General features: G+C 35.5%; 1 protein-coding gene across 2 annotated transcripts in view; it reads right to left on the bottom strand.

Annotated features, from left to right (window-relative positions):
- Positions 1–24,660, bottom strand: part of LOC145681168 (ecdysone 20-monooxygenase-like) — a 163,420-nt gene that overhangs the window by 9,011 nt on the left and 129,749 nt on the right. For both annotated transcript variants that reach the window (XM_081752629.1, XM_081752628.1), the window contains exons 3-9: positions 15,740–15,874; positions 11,317–11,515; positions 8,935–9,125; positions 8,183–8,378; positions 5,860–6,022; positions 3,200–3,366; positions 1,337–1,415 (exon numbers count right to left, since the gene is read on the bottom strand). In XM_081752629.1, the coding sequence (XP_081608755.1) occupies positions 1,337–1,415; positions 3,200–3,366; positions 5,860–6,022; positions 8,183–8,378; positions 8,935–9,125; positions 11,317–11,515; positions 15,740–15,874 (1,130 nt within the window). The remainder of the gene's footprint in view (positions 1–1,336; positions 1,416–3,199; positions 3,367–5,859; positions 6,023–8,182; positions 8,379–8,934; positions 9,126–11,316; positions 11,516–15,739; positions 15,875–24,660) is intronic.

Genomic DNA, 24,660 nt, shown 5'->3' with positions numbered 1-24,660 from the left:
CGCTACAACACTTATAACTAGGATGGCGACAAGCCTAGAAAAGCGGGAAATGTCAGAGAATTTGACAAGACCGAGAAAGGTCAGGAAATTTTGCTAAGAGTTATGGAATTTTGATTTGCTAAGAATGATATTTTAAACACTTTAAAAGTAAATATTTTAAGACTATTTCAGATGTGGTTGAGTGCTTGTTTTTCGTTAGCAACTTCAAACTAGATACTTATGTGCTTTCTACTATCGATGTGTAAAAAACTTATGTTCTGCAGCTGTGCGCATTGTCTTTTGGTTTTCGCTTGAGCAGTGAAATATCGTATTGGTGAATCGTCCACAAAATGTGTCTGGATCACTGATGTAAATTAAATTTTGACGCACGTATAATTCCATTTTTTTTATTTGTACTATATTCTAAAATGAAAATGAAATGAAATCTTTAAGTTTTACGTCCCACGGTTATGCCGTTTAGGCTAAAGGAGACGGTGATGATAAGTGAATGAAATGGTGGAATGAAGAGTGGGAGGAAACGGAAGAATCCCGAGAAAACTCACGCACGCGGTGTTTGTTTACCACAAAGTTCACTTAGCGCGAGCTGGGATCGAACCAAGGACCCTATTCACCAAAAGCGAACGCTCTACCACTAAGCCACGACGACCCTTTTTAAATTCTAATTTAAAGGTAAATTTTAATACAATAATCTTATGTACTCTTAAAGAAATAATTTGAATGTTTGAGATATTAATGAAGTAACCCAAAGCGCGGATTATTTCTAAAATGTCCGTTAGTAATATCTTGCAGTAAGTGTATAAAAAAACACCTGGATAATGGAAAGCTGTACAATATTGCACTGAATAGTATAATATGTAGAGCAGGGTTTCTCAACCTGGATATTGCGAGATGTGTGTAGGGAGATCGCTATGGGAGGTAAAAATGTTGTAGACTATAAGTAGGCTTAGCTTACTTCATGGTGACTAAGATAAAAATACTTTATATAATCATGAACATTTCCTAAGTATGTCACCAGCTAGAAGATATGGTAAGAACGATGTTACACATTTAAATTGTTAAGTTTTATTTATTTATTTAAATTTTTGGTATATAGTAAATCTGACCATAATTTCTCACAAAATGTACAATATACACAGTATTGAATATGCGAAATGATAACTCATTAAAGAATGAAATAACTAAAAGTTAGAAGGGTTTTTACTTGCTTGTTTATAACGATACTATATTAGTTGTTTACCTTAATACAATCAATAATAAATATTTATAATCAAACATCAGTTATAAATAGCAAAATAAAGAAAACAGTTGTGAGTAAAAAGATAAATATAATACATACCCCAGCAGGTACATAGTATTTGTTGAGCTTCATGTCTGCTTCGATTATTCGTGCGATAACAGGCGCAGTTGGAAGAACCCTGTAAATATAACACTTCACTTAACAAGAGGTTAAAACAAGAAATTCCAATGTGGACTGAAGAAAAGTAAACTAAAACGTACTTACATGATGGTTATGAACAAATAAGTATGGGAATTATTAAATATAAATAAAGATACTTAGCTTTCAAGTCTGAACGTTTCGTCGTCAGACAAAAACAAAGCGTCGAAGAAAAAAAATTAGAGTCACAAAAGTCCATTTTGTCAATATTAAACATGAACGACATTAACACATAATCGTTAACAGTGTGTTTGTTCGTAACTACGACGTAAGTACTTTTTATTCTATATTTTCCTTAACATATATTGCAGAGAGATTTTTTTAACATAATAAAAACATTTTTAATCAAAATTATAGGAACAAAAGACATAAAGAGAAATTCTATTCGTATGTGCAGGACAAATTCGACAAGTAGTAATTTTCTTACCATTCATATTTCTAACTCTGAAAACTAACGCTTTTTTTCCCCAAATTGCAAGGGTTTTTAAATTACTTCATAGCTCTTACGTGATTACCATAGCACAATGATAAACCTTATTTTGAAGATACACTAATGTTTTATATATACTAATGAAAGAAGGAATAAAAAAAACGATTTTTTTTTATTTTACACACCAAATCCCCTATAGGTGCGAATTCTAACGCAAAGAGTGAAAAAGTGACTGACTGGACCGTGATTCTAATCCGGGACCTACGGCATACCGTGCCGATGCGTTAACCACTACGCCACCCAGTTCTCTTCCCAGAACAGCCAGATACTTTTTCACTCTCGAGATCAGTGCTTTCCACTCGTACCCCATGGATTGTAGCACAGACCCCTGCTGTGATTGGACAATCCTGTGTTCATATATCGAGCACCTTACGACGGCTGTGATTTCATATAAGTATATATGAAAAGTATTTTATTGTTTTCCATATGAAAAGATGACGAAAAGATATATTTATAAAAAGATTTCATATAAGTGCTTTATTCTTTTTAATTGTGCTAACTTTGTGTGTCAAAATTTTAACTAAATTTCTGTTAATCGTATTATTAAGCTAAAAACAAGGGAAATAAAATGAATATACGTAGATCCAACTATCCTCTTAAAATTTTACCTCTTCTGCACGGGTTGCGTTTTCGTTTCCCGGTTTGAGATTTTTTTAAATCTTATTTTCTTAACCCCTTTCTGCATGATTCTTTTTTTTAGCTAAAACAAATAATCAGTATTGGAAATCGTCGTATGGGAACTTGAAACATAAATTAAAACTTGAATTTAGATTTTTCACTTAATTCCGACGAGAAATAAGTAAGTGCCATATATGACACACTTACAACTCACAAAAAACATGTCAGATGACACCAAAATCTCTTATTCATACACGTCAATATCTCACACAGCAGACAAAACAGTCATTTGATGCCTTTGATAAATTACAAAAAAGCTAAAGTGAAAAAAGGGTATGTGCCATATATGGCACGACATGCGGTAAGGGGTTAAATTATTAGTTAATCCACATTGTAACTAATCAACTTGAGTTGGACTACTGCGCGGGTAAAATTCCGAAGATTTCTTTATAAATTGTTAACCAGATAGGGAACTGTCACATATATGTAGTTCATGGATTATTATTATTATTATTATTATTATTATTATTATTATTATTATTATTATTATTATTATTATTATTATTATTATTATTATTATTATTATTATTATTATTTTCTCTCCTGCTTGGTTCATTTATCTATGATGATTCCGATCTGACTTTATGATACCTTACCTGAAACTTTCAGTAACACAAGCTTTCAGATAATGAGCATCTTTCAAAACTTCTGCTGTTATAGGATAGCCTTTAGGTGCTAGCGTGGATAATTCTTCCAACACTCGCTCTTGACATCTCGGATTTTTTGCCATCAAGTATAACAAGAATACCATTGTGTTGCCAAACTGAAAAAAAAAAAAAAAAAAAAAAATAGAGAAATAAATATTTAGAACATTTGCTGATGAATGCTATAGGAAACATTTATAGATTAAAGATAAGCACTAACTTTGCATCCAGAAAGATTAACTTTTCCTTTGTTGTATTATTTCGACCCTCTCTGAAGTTTTTCTCAGTAACTCCTCTCTTGCTACTTGCTGCCTTTGTTTTCCTTAATTATTCATCCATATGGAGAACATCTACAAGATATACAGAGAAATATTGGGTCTTCGTTAGATTCTGAGTTCTAATGTTTTAAGCATGTTCTCCATGTGGATGAATAATTAAGGGAGAAAGCAGCAACAGAGGAATTCTTTAGGAAGGCCCTAAACAAGGTCGAAATAAAACAAGAAGAAATTATATTTCTAGATATAAGATTAGTGCTTACTATTAAGTTATGTAAAACATTTCCTTAGTTACTAGCGACAAAGTGAGTATAGAAAATAGGTGAAGGTATTTTCACGTGTACTAGTCGCATATTCTTTTTTATTTGAACCTATTGCATACCAATGACATCCATGTGGATATCCTAAGACACTCCGTTGCAAAATACCAGTGACATTCATGAGGACGTCATGAAAACGTAACCCTTATTAAGGGTTGTATTAATCCTGAAGATGATGAAATTATTTAGTGGATGCAAAGCAAGAATTAGTTCTACTATTTCTCCCTAGGTGACAGCACCTTACTGACAGAAAAACCAAAAAAAGTCTTGTCTCAGTAGATGGCAGGCCTAAGCGTGCATTCAATTACAACATACATGTATTTGTTTTGACAATAAACAATTAGCAACTTCGGGATCGTACTTCGAGATCGGAAAAAGAAAAAAAGAAGAGACTTTGTATTTGATTTCCGGTCAGTATTGCCAACCTGAAGCAGAATATCTCTTCAGAACATCAAAATTTACTTTTTTTTTAGTGCAAATGTTCCACAATACAAATAATTGTTTTTATCAGTAATGTGAATGCTCTCCGCACGCGCGCACAATAACTATGCCCTATATAACGGTCTACGCAGACTTTTAACAGCAAATGAAAATCTGATATTACAGCACGCACATAGGAAAATGACACCTGGACGCAAGGAGTTAAAGGACCAAAAGTTGTGAGCGCGCCATTGACTCACAAATAACAGCACAAGTATGACATGTATAATTCTTTGTTGGTGAAATTTTTTTTGGGGATATCACCCAAGTAACAAGTTAGGTGAGCGCATGAGGTCCCTGGTTCGATCCCAGCACCCACTATGTGAGGTTTGTGTTGAACAAACTCTGTATGCGTGGATTTTCTCTGGGTTCTACCGTTTCCTTCCACCTTAGTCATTTCACCACTATGATCCATCTCATCATTACCGTCTCCTTTACCCTCTGTACATAAACGAAAAAAGAAAATGCTATAGATGCGTTATAACTTATCTTTAATCATTCATTCAACATCATGCCGAACTCAGGCAAAATTTAAACTTTCTGCAAAGCAAGAAAGAATAGACTTTTAGTACAAGTATGATGGATTAATATGCTTTTTCCTTATTTGCTTCCAGAAGAGAAAAGAAAATTTCCTTGTGATCATGTTATTATTAAAATTAACTGTGTTGAAGATGAAAACGTTTCAGACCAAACTGGAAAATTCTTGCCACTTTCATTACGAAACTAGTGAACCTTGGAATTTTGATTCCATAATAATAATAATAATAATGTTATTGTACTGATTTGACAATATTTTAGTGAATCCTAATTGTGTTCTAAACTTCTTCTCATTGTCAGTCTAAGAAACAGTACGAACTATTTCCTGTGGAGCAAAACATTCTTCCCCTATTTCCCATTTGTACACGATTGTATTGTTCATGTTTGCCTAGAGACCGAGCCTTTATCATAGGGTAATTAGGGTAATTAGGGTAATTGTGGAGTGAACACACTCCCCCAATCTCCCGTACTATTACTACACGTTAATTATTATTATTATTATTATTATTATTATTATTATTATTATTATTATTATTATTATTATTATTATTATTATTATTATTTATTAATTTATTTAAGGTTTAGAGTTGTAATTGCCACGACTTAAGGAAGCCAAGTCGTTTTGTTTTTCACTAATACTGAGGTTAAGAACTTATTGTATTTGTGATAAATAGTAAGTATGTGTACTTACAGGAATTTACTTTTTTAAAATCATATTTGCCAATGTATAAACTTACACGATGGTGTGTGTAAGGTAGTTGACTTTGGTACATGGAAACAGATTTAAAGACAAAATTACACAGCAGTTTTTACAGATATAGAATTTTTAAGTTAATTATAATTTAGTTTTGAAATATTTAAACTTTTTTTTAAACTGTCTTTTGTAAGTCATTTTGAATAGTAATGAACTAAAAGTACAATTACAGACAAAAGTTTAATAAATTAGTTTAACGTGATCTATGGCAATAATTAGAACCTACATCTAGAAAAAAATATTTACCGTTTGAATGCCAGCTGCTATGAAGTCAATGACAGCTGCTTTTTTATCCTTCAACTGAAGTCCTGGAGCCTTCAGAATAGACATAAAAACAGCCTGGACAGGGTCTATATTGGCCGTGTCTTTCTCCTCCTTCAACGCTTCATCAACCATCTCAGAGATGATACTGCATATCAAAGAGAAAATGCAAATAGTTTAATTATTTTGTACTGCCATTCTACAGGTAATACAACATATAATGCAAAAAATTAGTACTCAATTTGAAGGTAATAAGAATACGGCTAGACAATTATAAAATATATATATAATATTAAAATACATTGTATAGGCAATACATGTATTATACAAGGTAACTTAATATGACCTCCCACATTTTAAAGGCTAATAAAACAAAAAAACAAAAAAAAAATGCAGGTAGAAATGTGTTTATTCAAAAATAGGAAATGGTATTGAAAGCAGTTTGTAAGCGCTTTGCTCGTATTTGAAATAAAGCAATTAACAATACAATTTGAAGACGATTTCTGAAGGCTACAGTTTGTAATTGCTCAATATTCTCAGACATACGAGCACTTTTAGGTCGGCTAGATTATTTTTTTCAACGCTGAGCCCGTTGTTCAGAACTTCTTGATCCGCTGTAAGTTAGTATTACATGGAATAGCGTACTTTAAAAGGGTGACATACTAAAATTAATTCAAAATTTACCATTTTTCTTTTGCTTGTTTTTAATAAGTGAAAGGAGATAATCAAATACAACTTACCACAATCATAAATAATGTTATTCTACAACAGAAAATATGAACCTCAAGAATTTCCAGTGTTGCCATCCATAGTTGGGTTGAGTTTAACGTTCCATTCAGCAGCGAGCCTATATGAAACGTGGACCTATTGATTAACGTGGAATCCAAATCACATGAGCTCCCGCCAGGAATCAAACCCGGATCTCCCACGCCAAAGGCGCTTACGCTAACCTGTTAGCCGCGGAGCAGATCGCTATCCATATAAATTACAATGTTGCCAGAATAACATTTCCCCAAAATTTAAGTTAAGGCAGCGACTAGAGGAACAAACTCAACTACATTTGATTACGTATCATGTTGTCTTGGAATTTTGTGAATTACTTTTTAAATAATAGTTGTATTTAGTTTGTAATAAAATATTTCTAACATACAGTTATTAAAATTAAATAATAATGTTATTTAAAAAGTAACAGGATACTAAAACAACATGATACGTAATCAAATGCAGTTCGTTCCTCTAATCGCTGCTTTAACTTTAGATTTTGGGGAAATGTTATTCTGACAACATTGTAATTTCTATGGGTGGCAACACTGGAAATTCTTCAGGTTCATATTTTTTGTTGCAAAATAACATTATCCAGTGGTGCCCACCCCCCCTTATGTCCATGACGCACCCCCCCGCAATTGTCTATCCATAGGTATTCTTCCATGAAAAAAATCTTTTCGATTAATTTTTACCCCCCCCCCCCGTCAAACATATTTATATAGATTTTTAACCCCCCCCAAATATTTCAATGACGCAGTTTGCGTCATAGCCCCCCCTTGTGGGCACCCCTGACATTATCTATGATTGTGGTAAGTTGTATTTCATGATCTCCTTTCACTTATGAAAAACAAGCAAAAGAAAAATGGTAAATTTTGTATTATTTTTAGTATGTCTAGCTCTTAAGCGTAAAGCTTTTTGCACAGTAATTACAGAACTGCTATTTTTGTAAAACATTCCTACTGCATACGCACTATGAGCTACAGACTAAACCATAATGACTACTGAAAACAGCAGTAGAGTGGTGGGCGGAATGGGTGGCTATTCCTCTCGCCCTTCCACTGACAGCACCACAGCAGATAAAGAAATGGCGGGGGAGGGGAATTATTGGGTATTATTGATAACTGTATTGTCGATTGATATGTCATTCAATACACAAGAGAACAGAGTAATTCAAATCAGAACAAATACCATTTTATATTTTCGAAGAGTCAAGTTTCTATCTGGAATACTTTTTGTTTTATTAGCTTTTTAAATCTGGAAGTTTTATTGGGTCACCCTGTATTTTATTTGTCTTCTGAGATCGTCTATGTCATGCAGCAGAAAATAAACAAACTAATGTCGTGCATAGTAAGCAGGACAAAAGCAAATTATTTATGTACTTTGTCTATAGTAGCGAACGCACTATTTAGAATGACTATTTAATCATATTTGCAAAAATAAATGTTATTTTTTAAAAATATTTTTTTCATGTATGATTTTAGACTGGTGACTTATAATAGTATTATCCCTTTCCAAGAAATGATTCCACCATTTTGAAACTTACTTGTATACCATATCTTCACTTTTGACAAATTCCCTGTACACTTTGGTAGGAAAATATTTCCAGAATGGTAGTCCATAGAAAGTGTCTCTGGACGCAATAAAATGATACTTCATCGCCGAGGCAAGGGCTTCAGCTTTTGGTGATACTTTCTCTTCCAAGAAGCCCAATCGACGACCCAGAACCAGAGACGTTATATCTGAAAGAAGGTAGAGTTTTGCTTAGTATAGCCATGTTTTGAACGTTATTTCTTCTTCATTCATAACTATCTCACTTTTATACATTAGATAAACTCAACAAATTCCAGTTAGTTGCATAAAAATATTAAAATCCATTGCTTCAAATGTTTGTCTGTAGCTAGAATAAAAAATATATATTTAATACGTATAATAAATGATAATAAATTCTAATATTTTTTTTTTAAAGCATAGTTACAGCAAAATTTGAAACTATATTTGAAATGTCGGTTATACTTGCCCCTCTCTGGAAACCACAACATGGGCGTTCTTGCTGAGGCCCATAAAAGGGAGTGTTATGCTTAAGTGGTTTGGTTTGTAATCATTGTGGTTTATTTTCTTGTGTTGAGCTCTTTGTCTGTATCTTTATACGTTTGCTTAGAACCACGTAATATATTTAGAGAAAGAATAAAGCTAAATATTGATTTCGGCAATGACCAATCAAATAATATTGAGAAGTGTAAATATGTTGCTAGTCACTTTAATTTTGTTAGTTCTTCTAATCTACTATTCACTTACTCTCTAATCCTAATTTGTTTGTGACATCCAATAGATCGTACACTTTGTTGTTAGAATCTCTCACTGATTTGACAACTCTAATAAAATCATCCATGATGTTATTCATTTCTGGGAATAATCGTAACAGCGTCTGTCGACTGGTGAGCTCAGATGTCAACACACTTCGCAAACGTAGCCAATTCTCCCCATTTCTGGAAAAGAAGAAAAAAATATATGTTCTGTACTATATATAATCTACTATCGAACAAATGGAAGTATGATTCCCATGGCTGTACAGTTTCCGTGTCCTGAGCAGATTTCGACGTTCATTTTGGGAGATAAGCGAGAAAGTTTGTAAATCTAACGTAGTAGGGTCTTTTCACCTGAAGAAATGAATTAGTAATGAGTGCCAGCATGTATAATTTTACAATTTCCATTATGGTATATGTTATTATCATAAAGATTGTTCGAAAAACTATATATGACTATCCGATGGTGATAGGAATAGTTACTTCTACCCCGAATAATGTTACACCTCTAAGCAGTAAATAAGTGATATCAATTGGAAATCACTGCTGTTAGTTGAGGTATTAAATATCATTGTATAAGTCGAAGCTTTCCTGCTACCTCAGTTATTAGTCGTGTCGACTTGCTTCCACAAGTCTGTGATTTTACTTGTATTGAAAGTTTAATAAAAAATGAAATGAAATTTTTGAGTTTTACGTCCCACGGTTATGCCGGTTAGGCTAAAGGAGACGGTGATGATGAGTAATGAATGAAATGGTGGAATGAAGAAAGTGGGAGGAAACGGGAGAACCCCGAGAAAACCCACGCACACGGTGTTCGTCCACCACAAGGTTCACTTGGCGGGAGCAGGGTTGAAAGTTTAATAACATCGTTGGTCCTCGATAACTCACCGAGCGAAGTAGCTCAAGTGGTAGAGCGTTGGCTTCGCATTCGGGAGGTCACAGGTTCGATTCCCGCTGCCGACCATCCTGATGGGAGTTTTCCAGGGTTTCCCTCAATTCTACCAGGCAAATTCCGGATGGTACCTACTAAGACAGGCCCTGGCCGACACCTTCCCAAATCCTTTCCATTGATGTTGTTGTTGTTGTTGTTGTTAGATATCCAGTATAAAATGGCCTCTGAGCTGTATCTGGTGATTGTTAAATAAATAAATAAATAAAACTGAAGGGAATAGACAAAAATTCGAGTTATCGAGTTTTTCGAGTAATCATGAGTAGAACACAATTACAGTACACATTAGCAACAGTGACAATTACGTAAAAGCACAAAGCAATAGCTTCAAGTTATCGAGGTCACATCAAGAGAAATTCGAATTATAGAGGCAAACTTCGACTTGTAGAGGTTCACTGATACAAAATTACGAATTACCGAGGTTTTTATGGCTATGAAATTCTTAAAATTCAACATACCAAGGTTGTAATTTTTAAATGTTGGACTTATAAGTTATTTTAACATTGAGTGTCATGGAGAGTTCCAAGGAATATGAACAATTTCGAGTTCGGGATATCAAGGTCCAACTATATTGTACGTATTTATGTATTCGACTTTCTTTCCTTTGGCAACTTTTATTGTAGCAGAATATGTTTCATGTTTATTTGCTTTTGTATTTTATTTCACAAACAATATTGTACACTATTCAGTTGCTTCCAATGATAATCTGAACTTCTCGTCATTTTCACCAGTGTTCACATTCACCATTGCCGACAGAAGACGTGAAAGCAATAAGCAGTACCACCACCTCTCGCGTTTTTGGAATATTTTTAATTCACCAAAAAAAAAAATCCTCTGTGTTTATTGATTTTCAGAAACATACAAGAGTAAAAAGTGTTCTGAAAATGTTTTTAAAGAAGTGAAGATCATGTGCGTGTCCAATCTTCAGAGGCGATTATTTTATCATTAACAGCATAGGAATAAGGTTGCTTTAATACTGTCAAATCAGAAGACAAACAGATTGCTAATTTACAGAGAAATAGCTAATGCAAGCCCTATGCAGAAATCGTGGTTCTACAAGAATGAGATCAAGTTAACAGTTTTTACTGTTCCAAATACTTTTTAGTAAAATTAATTCTTTACGTTTGTACCCAATGCGTTTTTTTTTAAAAAAAATACATTCTCGCACAGCCATATTACGGAAATATTCATAGAGAATATTAATGTAAAATATGTTTATTCACTAACACACATATATCTAATGCTGTTTAGATAGGCACCCATAATTAGTAATAATCCACCTATTTTGTCATTGAATATTCATTTAAAATATTAATACATATAACCTTTCTTTTAAAATGTAACAATAAAACAAAGTCCTTTTCGGTACTATAAAGTCCCTACCGTCAACATAAAATTCTCATCTCATTTCCATGAAATACTTACTCTTCGACGAGTCCTATGGAATCAAACATTTGAGGTCTTGTTTTCCTGTACGTGACCACTACTTCATTGGATGGCCTGTAAGGATATTTGGAGGGATACTTAAACACCTTCTCAATGTCCTCGAGATCCAATAGACTCACCATAGGATAATTCCACAGCGTGGATTCTCTTAATATGTTCCCATACTTCTTAAACATATCTGAGAAAATGGGAAAAAAAGTTTATGAGTTTAAATATTCTTTTCATGTGATATTTCCTCGTATATCCAAAGTAAATAAGTTATATGATTCTCCTCATGGAAAAAAGTGAGTGCAATGGAGTGTGTTCTGTTATATATATTTTAAAGATGGATCACCACCCGGAAGTCAGTACATATTTTAGCTCATTGCCTTAACTACTGCGCAATGAAATGTTACATATTATAAATATCGTAGTATAAGATAGAGTAATGTTTCAGCTACAGCACGAGACACTGATTCATTTGGTTGTGTCTCCTGATATCGAAAAATGTAACAAATAAAAGAAAATATTTGATTCGTTTTACAATTAACACAAGATGGCACTTGCTGTAAGATCTTACTAGAAGTGCTCAGTTTTATGAAATGTTTATTTGTAAATTATTTTAAAGTAACGATCTTATTACGAAATAGATATATTGTTTGACCGTTTTTAGTGTTATGTTTCATATTTTATTTAAATATTAATTTACATTTAAGGAAATGGATTTTGAGACGAAACTTGCGCAGAACGCCATAATGCGTTGTTGCCAAATTTGTACGTTTACTGTGGTAGTCACGATAAGAAAATTCCTGGATTCTGGCGTTGCAGTTCGAGAAGCGGAATTGTGGTAAGGGTTGAAAACTAATTTCTCTAGTAAGTATCCAAGCAGAATTCCATGATTACTTCCTTTATTATCTGGCATCAGCAGGGGTAAAAGTGCGGGGGGACCCCGTTTTCCACCTCGAAAAAATATGTACGGCGTCCCCCCAGCTCCTAAAAAATTACAATGGGCAAAGATAGTTAGGGGGCGGCGTGACGTCATGTCGCTACCTACCGGCCCCCCTTACCTTTTCAGATCCACTTTTACCCCTGGGCATCAATAAACACTCGAAACTATCTGGGAACGCCACACTATTTAAGCAGCGTTTAGCATAGCACTGGGAAAACCTAGTGATCCACCTTAATGGTGTGAGTAACAACCGTAGAATTTGTGTGTAAATAAAGAGAATCTTGCTCATATCTATGCTGCTAAAGTAAAGCAGAAAATTTGATACACATGGTATCAGTGCTTACCAACTGAACGAATCAGTAATGGAACAGGTCACGAAGTTTGAACAAAAATATATTTCCAAAAAGAAAAAAAAATCTTAACCAACTTCAAACACGTAATCCATTTGTTTAAAATGTTACAAACAATAGAGACAGTATGTGCTATTAAAGCGTTTCGAAACTTTGCACTGCAACCCCTTTACTGTTATGCGACCACAATCACTCTAAATAATGTATGGTTGCCTATAAGCATGTTATTTTGCTGTAATTAACCTAACATCCATAAAAATGTTTTATAGTCTACCTCCAAAGATTATCTTCAGATCCTAAAGAAATTTACGCCAGACCAGCAGGAAGGTATTCTCTTTCAAATAGACAAACAAACAAACAAACAAAATAATCAAAGTCAGTGCACATATATTCTATAAATTATGTGGAACATACCTAGAATATGAGCGGCTCGGAAGAACATAATGATGAACACCACTTCCGTGAAATTGGGTTATTAGTTGGGATCGATTGTGATCGAACCACAGAAGAGTATGTAGGTAGTTTAATTTTGGAAATGTACCTGCAGATAAGAGGAAGCTTTTTTAAATGAATCATGGTATTGACTTACATGGGAATGTTGAGCTTTCTTTTACAGTTTACTCGAAATTTAGAAAGCAACATACCATTATATTCGCCCGAGCCGCTCATTATGCATATATGAACGGATTGAATTAAGAACTCCTTCTTTCTTTCTTAAAACTGTCAGAAAGAGAAATCCCTTTTAAAATACATCTTTTCACCTCGATGTTAATTATGCTTACGTAATCTCCTTGTTTGTTTATTTGATTTGCTTACTAGAAATCCAACGTCACCTACCAATATTATATATGAAGTAGACTCACAGTTTAACGTGGGTTCATGAACCCCTATCGGAATCAACCCCGGTCTCTCATACTAAATCTATGAAAAGTACTTAGTTACGAGGAAGTCTGTGTTTTAAAAGGAAAATATACTTTTATTCAATTCTTGTAGGGAGGGGTCCAAACTTTGGAGAGGTGGTCCAACACTACAAGCCACTACGTCTGTGTAGTATTGAACGGGTATTATTCTGCACCCAAAACTACAATAAGTAATTGTAAAATACTTCCATCTATATTTAAAAAAAAATGATAAGACTAGGTTATTTTTATAAGAGAAAGAGTACAGATGAAGTTTTCATCCTACATCAACCATTTCCCTGTTCAAACAAGTAGTTTTATTGAGAAAGTGTACAAATGTATATTTTGAGTTAGAAAGTTTTTGGGGGGAAGGTCTGGAGCCGATGGACCTCCCTCTTGATTTCGCCCCTGACTACAATAATACTAAAGATATACCACATTGACTTGATCCCTAGTCTTCCGTTGCAAGCACTGCTATCGTCTGAAGGAATTCCACTCGCTTTCTCTCGCTTAGCAACAGCTGAACCCTTATTGGCATCAACGCGTGGGTGTGTGAGGGTGTGAGCTTTAGTTCGCATTTTTGCCACGGCTCAAGACATTTTGGCAGACAATAGTAACCATCATTGACAACAATCAGAGATATGGCCCTAGAGGGAATAGTGTTGTTCCGAGGAGTCCTCCCGGGCAATCCCCTGGCATTATTACTGGGGTAAAGGGAATTTTGGGAAGGGAGACATGAGTGGCGTTTTGATTTACTTTATTGGGTTACCAGAATGTAAGAAAATAGGGAGTCAATAGACACAGTCCATTTCTCATTTTGTTTTTTTGTCACTGCGTATGATTGCTATAATACTCGTATGAAGAAGACGGAAATGCCGAAACATTGCTGCACAAAGTAGATAATTCGGTCCGATACTGGAAACCCTATATACGGTACAGTATAAAATATTGGGATTCTGTAGAGAAGGAAAACCCTATACTGTAGTCTGTAGACATATTCATGTTAATTAAACAAACAAAGAAAAAAAAACTGTTTGTGAGGTTTAATATATGAACGTATGTTAAATAGTGTTAGGTATTCAACACAAAACGTCTTAAAGTACATATACATGACTGCTCTTACATAAATCTGATTAGATTGCACTCCTTATCCTTTCGGTTGACTTGAAAAACTTGTATACGTACAAGTAATTTCACATAAAAGCAATACCACGACACTGCCAATCGTCTGGTGTTAGTTGTGTACAAATAAACTAGTTCACAATCTTGCCGCCTGCTCACATATATCAAACGTGTTACAATTGTTGTCTGCTTTTGAACATTCCAAAAGTTATATGAAATGATTCAGGTCACTTTTTTGAAATATAGATAGTATTCATTATTTTCTTACAGAAGTCAGCATCTGATTTCAATGATTCATAAACGGCACCACAAAAAAATCAGGTGGCTGATATTTGGAACACTATAATCTAAAACGAGGTTTCTCAACCTATGGGTTGGGTACTCTTAGAAGGGTGTTGAGAGAAATATCTGGGGTTGCGCTGGAAGGTGAAAAAGATAAAAAATAATTAGAATCAAGCAACGGAAAAATATTATTTTGAATTACCCATTTTGTGATACAAACATTTTTTCTTTCTATACTCTAAACAGAATCTGAAAAGAAAGCCAATAAGATGTTAGAAAACTTGAAGGGCTGTGAAGAGTATGAGATGAAAATAAATGTTAGAAAGAAAAAGTCATGATGATTGGAACAAAGCGTTCGGTGTCAAATATAGAAGTAGGAGGAAAGATAATAAGTTTTCGATAACTAAATAGTATAATTAGTGCTGATATGAAGTGAAAAATTATAAAAGGATGTCGCGATGTGAGATAGGTTGAGAAACTCTGATATAAAAGATGTAAGAAACAATTTTGAAACTAGAGCTCATCCGTGGCTAAGCGGTTAGCACACGCGCCTTTGGCGTGGGAGATCGGGGTTCGATTCCCGGCGGAAGCGCATGTGGTTCGGATTCCACGTTAATCAGTAGGTCCCGTCTCATATAACCTCGCTGCTGAAAGGGACGTTAAATCCCAAATCAAATCAAATTTTGAAACTGTTCGATGAACCGAAAAGATAATACAAGACTATTTTAATGAATATGTGAACTATATATTGATAACAATTGAAAATAAAAGAAAAACTTTCTTTTATTAGATACGTTAACAAGACTATTTGTGTTACTTACCTCGATATCCTTCGTGCATTTTTTTCAAGTTGTACGGGCCAAATCGAGAAAATATCCATCTTGTGCCCAAGAGTGGCAAAGCTGGCCAAGGACCTGGAATATCTTGTAATCCTGGCTGATAATTATCGTCCACAACTGCAAGAAAATCATAATAAGAATTCTTAAAGATCTACAAATCAGACATCCAATAGTTTACTAGTTCCACATTTAAAAAATATCTTTATATAACCAGGGTGCCAACAGGCGAATTTCAGGTCGCAGGTTGCACCCATGAGATCATTTGGAGGGACATAAGTTTTCATTGAAAATGGTACAACCTATCTAGAGAATGGTAAATGTTGGGGAAAGAGTGGTACATTTGGGAAGACAATGGTAAACATTGAGGAAGAGTGATACATTTGGGAAAAGAACGGTAAATGTTGGGGAAGAGTGGTACATTTGTGAAGAGAATTGTAAATGTTGAGGGAAGAGTGGTACGTTTGGGAAGAAAATGTTAAATGTTGAGGGAAGAGTGGTACATTTGGGAAGAGAATAGTAAATGTTTGGGGAAGAGTGATACATTTGGGAAGAGAATGTACATGTTAGGGGAAAAGTGATACATTGAGGAATAGAACGACAAATATTGAGGAAAGAGTGGTACGTTTGGAATAGAACGGTAAATATAGGGGGGGGGGAAGTGGTACATTTGGGAAGAGAAAGGTAAATGTTGGGGAAGAGTAATATATTTGGGAAGAGAATGATAAATGTTAGGGGAAGAGTAATATATTTGGGGAGAACTCTAAACGTTGCGGGAAGAGTGGTACATGTGGGAAGAGAATGCTAAATGTTGGGGGAAAGAATAGTACATTTGGAAAAAGAAAAGTAAATATTGGAGGACGAGTGGTATATTTTGCGAAGAGAATGAATGGTAAGTGTTGGGGGAAGAGTGGTACATTTGGGATGAGTGTTACAGTTGGGGAGATAATGATAAATTTGGGAGAAGAATGGCAAATTTGGAACGGAAAAGGTGAATTTGAGGGGTTACACCCCTTATGTAACCTAATATTATTTGTAGAGTACCAGAATCAATTTTAAGTACTATAAACTATAACGAAAAGTGTATAAATATCGCAATTGCAAGGTTGCTCATTCTCCAAATGATCCGTGACACTCCGGCCGACATATTCTACACCAAAAAAAAAAAAAAAAAAAAAATCACTTAATAGTATTGTGCCCAATATTCCTCCATTCCCTTCCTTAAGAAAGATAAGATCCTAGTTCTTGTATAAATAATATTTTTGATACGAGAGTCATTTGAAAGTTCTTGGAATAGCACATAGATGGCAGCACTAGTTTCGTATATCGGTACGATATAGCCTTTCTCGCTAAATGAAGATCACGTTTTTACTCACAGATGATCACTGACTCGTGATACGTTGAACTTTCAGTTTTTCATACTAACAGCATAAGCTTCTCATAATATAACTGTTTGACAACGATAGCAAATATGGAAAGTGATCCAATGATGAAGCTGTTGTTGTCTGGTGACAACCCTCTATTTGTTTTCTTATATTTTCTATGTTTGTTGTACCGTTATTCTATTTAGTGGAAGTGTCAAATATTTCACGTATCTCATTTGCTGAGTTCTAGACGCTCCTTGTTCTCTAAGCGTTTATCATAGTCTGGAAGGTAGCTCATACGCTACTTAAGATCTAGAATACCTTACAGAGAGTGTAAAATCTTTTAAACACGAGGTTCGTTCATATTTTAATGGTAACAATAAAACAGAGTACTTTCTATAGAATCTTGCATCTTCATCACGTTTTTATTCGGACATATTACAATTAATATATTGATGCAAAATATAACGTAAATACTTGTATTAAATGGTAGAAGAGCGTTAGTGGCGCAGCCAGAAAAAAACATCATGATGGATTGCTCGCGGCATCGTGCATCGGGAACTGCTACCAGCTGATCACAGCATCAATACAACTGTATACTGTCAGCTGTTGAGCCGTGTTCAAGAAAAACTCAAAACTCTGGAGTCAGCACTTTTGAATCGCAAAGGGGTCCTCCTGTTATAGGACAACGCCAAGCCCCACGCGGCTAGGATGACCCGGGACACCACTCTACTCTTTGGATGGGAAACACTATTGTATCTGCCATATTCCCCGGACATTGCACCGTTCGATTATCACCTGTTCCATTTCTTGGAAAATCGCTTTTAGAGGACGCCAGTTCAAATCCTTCGTAGAGGTGCAAAATGCACTTGATATCTTCTTCGCTTCCCGGCCCACCAAGTTCTACCGCGATGGAATCCATGGCCTTCCAGAACGTTGGCAGAAGGTTGTCGATGCTGATGGGGACTATTTTTGATCTTCCAGTTACGTGTTAGGTGGCATATCGATGTTCGAAGGTGGTGGGTGAAAAAGCGACAGAACTTTCTTGGTTACCTCTATATGTAGCATAACTATAGGGTGTCCCATAAAAAACAGAACTTATGAAATGCCAGACATTTTTGTTGTAGTAAGTTTGAAATATTGAGTGTTACACGATTTTCATCTGTTGTCTTTGTGGTCAGGGGTCACGGAGCGCCCAATAGCCCATGACTGTCATATGTTTTCTGTACGGGTAGGAATGGAATACTTCACGATGGAACAGCGTGTTGTCATAGTGAACGACATAATCATCCTTCGTAAGCGCTCCATTCACAGTCCATGGTGACTGCTACACCGATTCACAAACTAAATATAATCATGCATTGCACTAAATATAATCATGAACTTCGTATAAAGAAAAACAAGGATGTAAGCAGGGGCGTCATTTGGGGCTCCCAAAGGGACACATGCCCTCCCCTAAGTTTGACATTTACATAAATTTTAATTCATAAGATAATAATATATACTAATGAAAAACCTGAAAATCTACTGTCAGTAGGGTCAGTCCTAGGCAATTTGCCGTCCTGTACAATGGCATAATTTCCCCTTCTCCAGAAAGAATTAATCTCAAAAGCCACGATTTTAAGTATGCTACCCTATCATGAACAACAAAGGGGAGGGAAAGAGCACTCGTACTCAGAAAGGCCTAACACTAGAAACACAATCTTCTTGTGTCTGTTGTTTCTTTTAAATAATAATCTATTATGTTAGTGAAAGATAAATCAAACACCCCTGCAGAGGAAGGATGGTAATCCTTGTTATAGAATTCAATATCGAGCTTCAATCTCAAAATTGTTTGCAATTCCAATGCAACTAACACTTTTATCTTTATTGATTGATTTTCCTTCTGCATCTGTTAAAAATTAAAAAAAAAAAACTTATTTCCGCCTTCAGTGATACGGAAATTGTTTGTGACAATGACAAGACTAGTTTTCATATCAAACCTGTGATAACATACTAAATGGAACAGGTATTCGTTACTGTTCGAGAATTGAGTTCTTGCATTTGACAACAATTGCTTTAGCACTGTCCATGTGATCTTAAACTAATGTGACCTAGACTTGACTTATGAATGTAGTATTCAAATAGAAGGTCTACTTAGTAAAATTTAACTACTATCATCATGAAGTCTGTTTCCAACCAGAAATATTTATTGTAAATAATATGATTATGACAGATTTCCCCCCCCCCCCTTGGATATGCACGTGTTGCATATATAGTAGAACCCGCCCTGACTGTCATCTAGGATTTTGCCCCTTCCCCCACCAAAGCAAAATCTGAAGTGATATTGTTGGAATGTAACATGTGAACCTTACCCTAATAGAATTCCTATATAGACGTGATTACAGTGTTAAAGAGAGGTGGTAACAACTATTTATCTTGTATTCGTACATGACATGTAGAGTATGTTTTAAAAAGTAAAAAATAATCCAACTTTATAGTTTACATTTAAGACTTTAAAACCAGTTTTCTGCACTGATGAGAGAGAAAATGCGACAAGAGACAAACTGGAGATGTTTATTTATTTTATTTTCCACCAACTAACAACAATCGAAGTGACCGCATGGCGAAAATACAAGGAAAGACGTGAAAAAGAAAAAGACTCCTCGTGTTGGAATGCTGGATAAATGCGTGACTACAATATGTTTTAACACCACGCACTATAAATCTCACAGCTTGACCTTGAAATTACGAAGGCTTTCGGTCAGGGCTTGCAAACAGTGTAAATAACCTCCCCCCTTTTTTTCTGTGTCTCTTCTCTGAAGCAGACATACATACTTGCTGAGATTAAAGGATGAAGTTTAAGGGATAAAGTGGGGAAAATAGTTGGAGACGAGGGAGAAAAAAGAGTAGCTCTTTCTTAACTAGATCATGTACCTGTTTTTAACGTGAATGCTGTCTGCTGTATAGATGCAAAGATAGTCCCTGAGGGAATATTTTTGCATCTTCTGCAAACACTACGTGGAAAATTGTTGTAATTGATATGGACATGTATTTACTTAGAGCATTTACTTTATATTTTTATGTGCAAGATATTTTTTTTCATCGTAATCTGCATACATCACCACAATATTTTTTTCTACATCCTTCACCCATGCATTAACCCTTTCATGACCAGTGGGGTGAAACAATTTTGTTCTGCTTATATTGAACATAGTAACCTGGCAACGACACGAATACGTTTGAGATCAAAGCCTTTTAAAGATAAACTTGCAGTTTTTCTCTTAATCATCATAATGGATAAAACAACGCTAGAGGACATCAAACCGTGAGTATGGAGAAATATGAGAAAAGTTTCGTGGAACGGGTAACCCATGGTGTACTGTTAGAAATAGTAGACAAAAATAAAATAAAATAAGTATAGACTACTGGTTAATGTTCTAGTTTTGTAATGAGGAGGTCCCAAAATCAAATCCTGCGATCAGCCATCTTGACTGAGATTTTTCAAAGGTTATATTTCAGTTCCACCGACTACCGGTATATAAGAATATAACATTTTCAGATATAGGCTCTTGCCGATTTTTTCACCTTTTCCATCATCATCATCATCATCATCATTATTATTATTATTATTATTATTATTATTATTATTATTATTATTATTATTATTATTATTATTATTATTATTATTATTATTATTATTATTAATTGTAGTAGTATTTCAACACTAATAATAATACCATCCAATAGTTACAGTATTTTCCTTTCTATCTTTCGTTTCGTTCCGCCTATTTCGATAATGAGTATATATTGATCGAGGAGATCACCACAACAGAACATTGGTCAGCGGCATCGGGACTCATTTTTCAATATTATGTCACTGATACAAAATTTCATAAACCGTCAGCATTTATTTCTTACTTCTAGCTCAAATGGTTTGTTGATGCATTTTTTCCTGGCTAGGTGTGTAGAAAGTCTAAATTTGAACCTGTACAGCAAAATTACTCGCAATCACTCGCATCCTGCACTTTTACACTACTCTTTGAATAAGACACTGTCGGACTGACAGCATCCAGCCTGTTTTCTGAGCATATTCGGAGTTTGTACCGAAGTACGCGAGACACAGATTGTTTGATTGCACAGACTCGTTTTCCACCAGACGTAAAAATGGGACATTTATTTTGTACCAACCCAATACTTAGTATCAAAGTAACACCTAACACTTTCACATCTGTAGCTGATAGATTAGACTTCCCTGAACGATGTTCCATAGGATATTTCGAGCTGCACATTTGGTGAACTAGAACCAGTGAACTTCAGATAGCATGTTATCATAACAAGTTGTACCATTCTTTAAGGACATAGCATTTCTTAGTTTTGTGCAAGTATATATACGAGATGTGTTAAAAATAAAACGAACTTGAAATAACGCACCAATCAGCAGAGGGAACACGCTACGGTTACTGAGCGTAGCTGGTGGCAGGTTTAGACAACAAATTGCTATTTGCCACATTTCGCTCAGTGTGACCATCGCTAGTACTTTTGTACTGAATCTAGTACCTTTTATAATATTTTTTAGTGTTCTCATACGTTCACCAACAAATCTACTACTTTTCTCCTCTTCTTTTCACATAAGTATATTTGGGACAGAAAAAGGAATATCATGAAAATTTAGCAATGCATGAAAATTTCACTGTTCCTGGTAACTTTTTCTGACTGTTTTCTGCCTATTTTATCCGCATTTACAAGAGCGGAAGTGGGACATAGGTACCGTCCGGTCGCCTATTATTACATATTTGGTGATCCGTTTAAACACTATACTATTAAGAAATTAAAACTCGATTTTCCAATAACCCCATTTTATGATATATCTTGTTTTCTCCCGACACCCTCTATATTTGTCATACTTGTGTTGCTTTAGTGGTTTTACAGTGAGTTCTAATACAACAATAAGCAGGGTTTCGGTCAGGATATTTAGTTTGGGTATGTAAAGTCAAACTTGAGAGGGTGTAAGAGGTTTGAACGGTTTGTATCGAATTTTGGCTCTAACAGATTTAAAGATGAATGTTCTTTGAATAATATGGAGTCACTCCCCCACCCACAGGGGAGAGAAAGCTGCCGAAAACCTTCTAATAAGATATTAATATCGTAAAATGTCATATATAGGGTGAAACGGGAGCAGATAAAACTTTAGTACTTTTTTCCCCAGATCTAGTACTATCTTTCTGCATAGGTTAGTACGAAATATTTTTGCTGGGTGGTAACATTGATTTCGCTATGACCGTTAGTTGGCGGGCTTCAGCCGCGAAAGTGAGCGTGTGCACAAGCTGTTCATCGGATTAATGATACAACGACAATGAAAGGGCTTGAAGAACAACGTGTGTTAAATTTTACTACAAACATGGCAAACATTTACGTTTTAATTGTTTTTTTTTTTTTACTTTATTCAGGATAGCCTCGTTTTTTTTTTAAAAAAAAAAAGCATACATAGAGTCGATCAAAGACCAAGGTGATGTTGGTTGTGTTTTTTGATTGGAAAAGTATTGTCCATTATGAATTTATATCACGTGGTCAGATCGTAAACAATCAGTTATACCAGGATATTTGAGCACTGTTGAGGGATGTTCTGCGCAGGAAAAGGCCTGAATTGTAGGAAAACCAGACCTGGATAGTGCACCGTGCCAAGGCGCCTACTCACGCAGTTATCTGGCAAAACATCAGACTTCCGTTGTGCTTCATCCACCCTATTCTCCGGACCTAGCCCGAACAGACTTCTCCGGTTTCCCAAACTTAAAACCCGTAGAAAGAACGTAGTTTCCAAATCACAGAGGAGATTCAGGACAATGTGACAAGAGACCTGCATATCATCCCACAAAGTGCGTTCCAAGAGGCTTTCCAAAAATGGCAGAAACGTTGGGAACGGTGTATTACCATTAGAGGGGACAGTGCTTAAAATGTTGTGCACTGAGCAATAAATATGTTATAGCGAAAGTTCAGTTTCTTTTTTGAACACATTTCCTTTTCCTATATATATATATATATATATATATATATAGGGGATGGACAAAAAATCTAAAACGTTTGCAAAAGTGTGAAAATCATACCTAGTATGGTGTGGGGCCTCCTTTTGCGTCCAAAACAGCTTGGATCCGACGTGGAATGGACGTATACAGCTCCTGAATCGTGGTGTGTGGAATTTTGTACCATTGTTCCTCCAAAACATGCTCCAGTTCCTTAAGGGATGCTGATGGAGGGTAATGAGACCGAACACGCCTTTCTAACTTAGACCACAATGACTCAATGATGTTCAGAATGGTGATGGTGGCACCCAGAGGAGGTGCGATAGCTCCTGGTCATGCTCCTCAAACTATGATTTCACCGTTTTTGCAGCGTGACAGGGTGCCAAATCATCTTGGTAGAGGACAACACTATCAGGGAACAATATTTGGGCCATGGGTAGAACCTGGTCCCCCAAAATGGCCTCATACGCCTTAGCATTCATCATTCCATTCAGGGCTATGATGGGACCTCCGGAAAAATACGATATCACTGCCCATACTATAACAGAACCACCCTCATGCTTTACAGTTGGGAGCAGACAGTCTGTATCATAGGCCTGCGACGGTGTTCTCCATACGTAAACACGACCGGTTGTTGGAAACAAGATGAAGGTCGATTCATCGGACCACATTACGTGTTTCCACTGCTCATGAGTCCACGCCTTGTGGTCCTTGCACCACTGGGTACATCTCTTCGCATTTACTGAAATTGAGTTCAGACATAATTTACATTGCAGTGGTCTTCTTTTTAGCTGCCACAATCCGTTTTAATGCCCTCCGGTCCCTATTTGACAGGATTGTCTTTCGACCACTGTTATGCTTTGCAGACGTCGTTTGCCCATGAATAGTGTATGCCTTCGTGACATTGGACACAGTGCATTTCGATACCCCCACAATGTTCGCCACTGTTGCCACTGAAGCTCCAACCAGACGGGCACCAACGATCATGCCTCTTTGGAAGTCTGTCAGGTCGCCCATTTTACCGCACCACTTTCACACCACGACACTCACAGGTGAACTGGTTACTGCTGACTGAAGAAAAAGGTCCACATGACACACTGAAAACACACACACACACACAAAAAAAAAAAGATAGGTAACAGCTCCGTGTTATACAATGGAGGGCCAACCTTACGTGGCCTGTATGAAGTGTTTTTAGAATTTTTGTCCAACCTCTGTATATATATATATATATATATATATATATATATATATATATCGCAGTTTCATGTGTAAACCCTTGAAATGTGTACACCCGTTGAAATCTCGAATTCGTTTTTCCATGATCACCATATTTTGTTTCTCTGCTATCGTCACTCGAAAGTAAAAAATATATAAAATTTGTTTCGAAGGAGATAAAAGAGTAGGATGGTCCGTAGAATGTTCTGATCAATAAAAGTGGGCCCTACTTAACAAAAGTTTGAGAAACAATGCTTTGTGACATTTTATATTAACTTTAATGGGAGAATGAAATTCATAAACAAACCAAGAAATAAAGAATAAA

Source organism: Thermobia domestica, chromosome 3 (genome assembly GCF_964235325.1).
Source record: "Thermobia domestica chromosome 3, izTheDome1.hap1.1, whole genome shotgun sequence".
Classification (NCBI taxonomy): domain Eukaryota; kingdom Metazoa; phylum Arthropoda; class Insecta; order Zygentoma; family Lepismatidae; genus Thermobia; species Thermobia domestica.
This window is presented reverse-complemented; position numbering and strand designations above follow the sequence as displayed.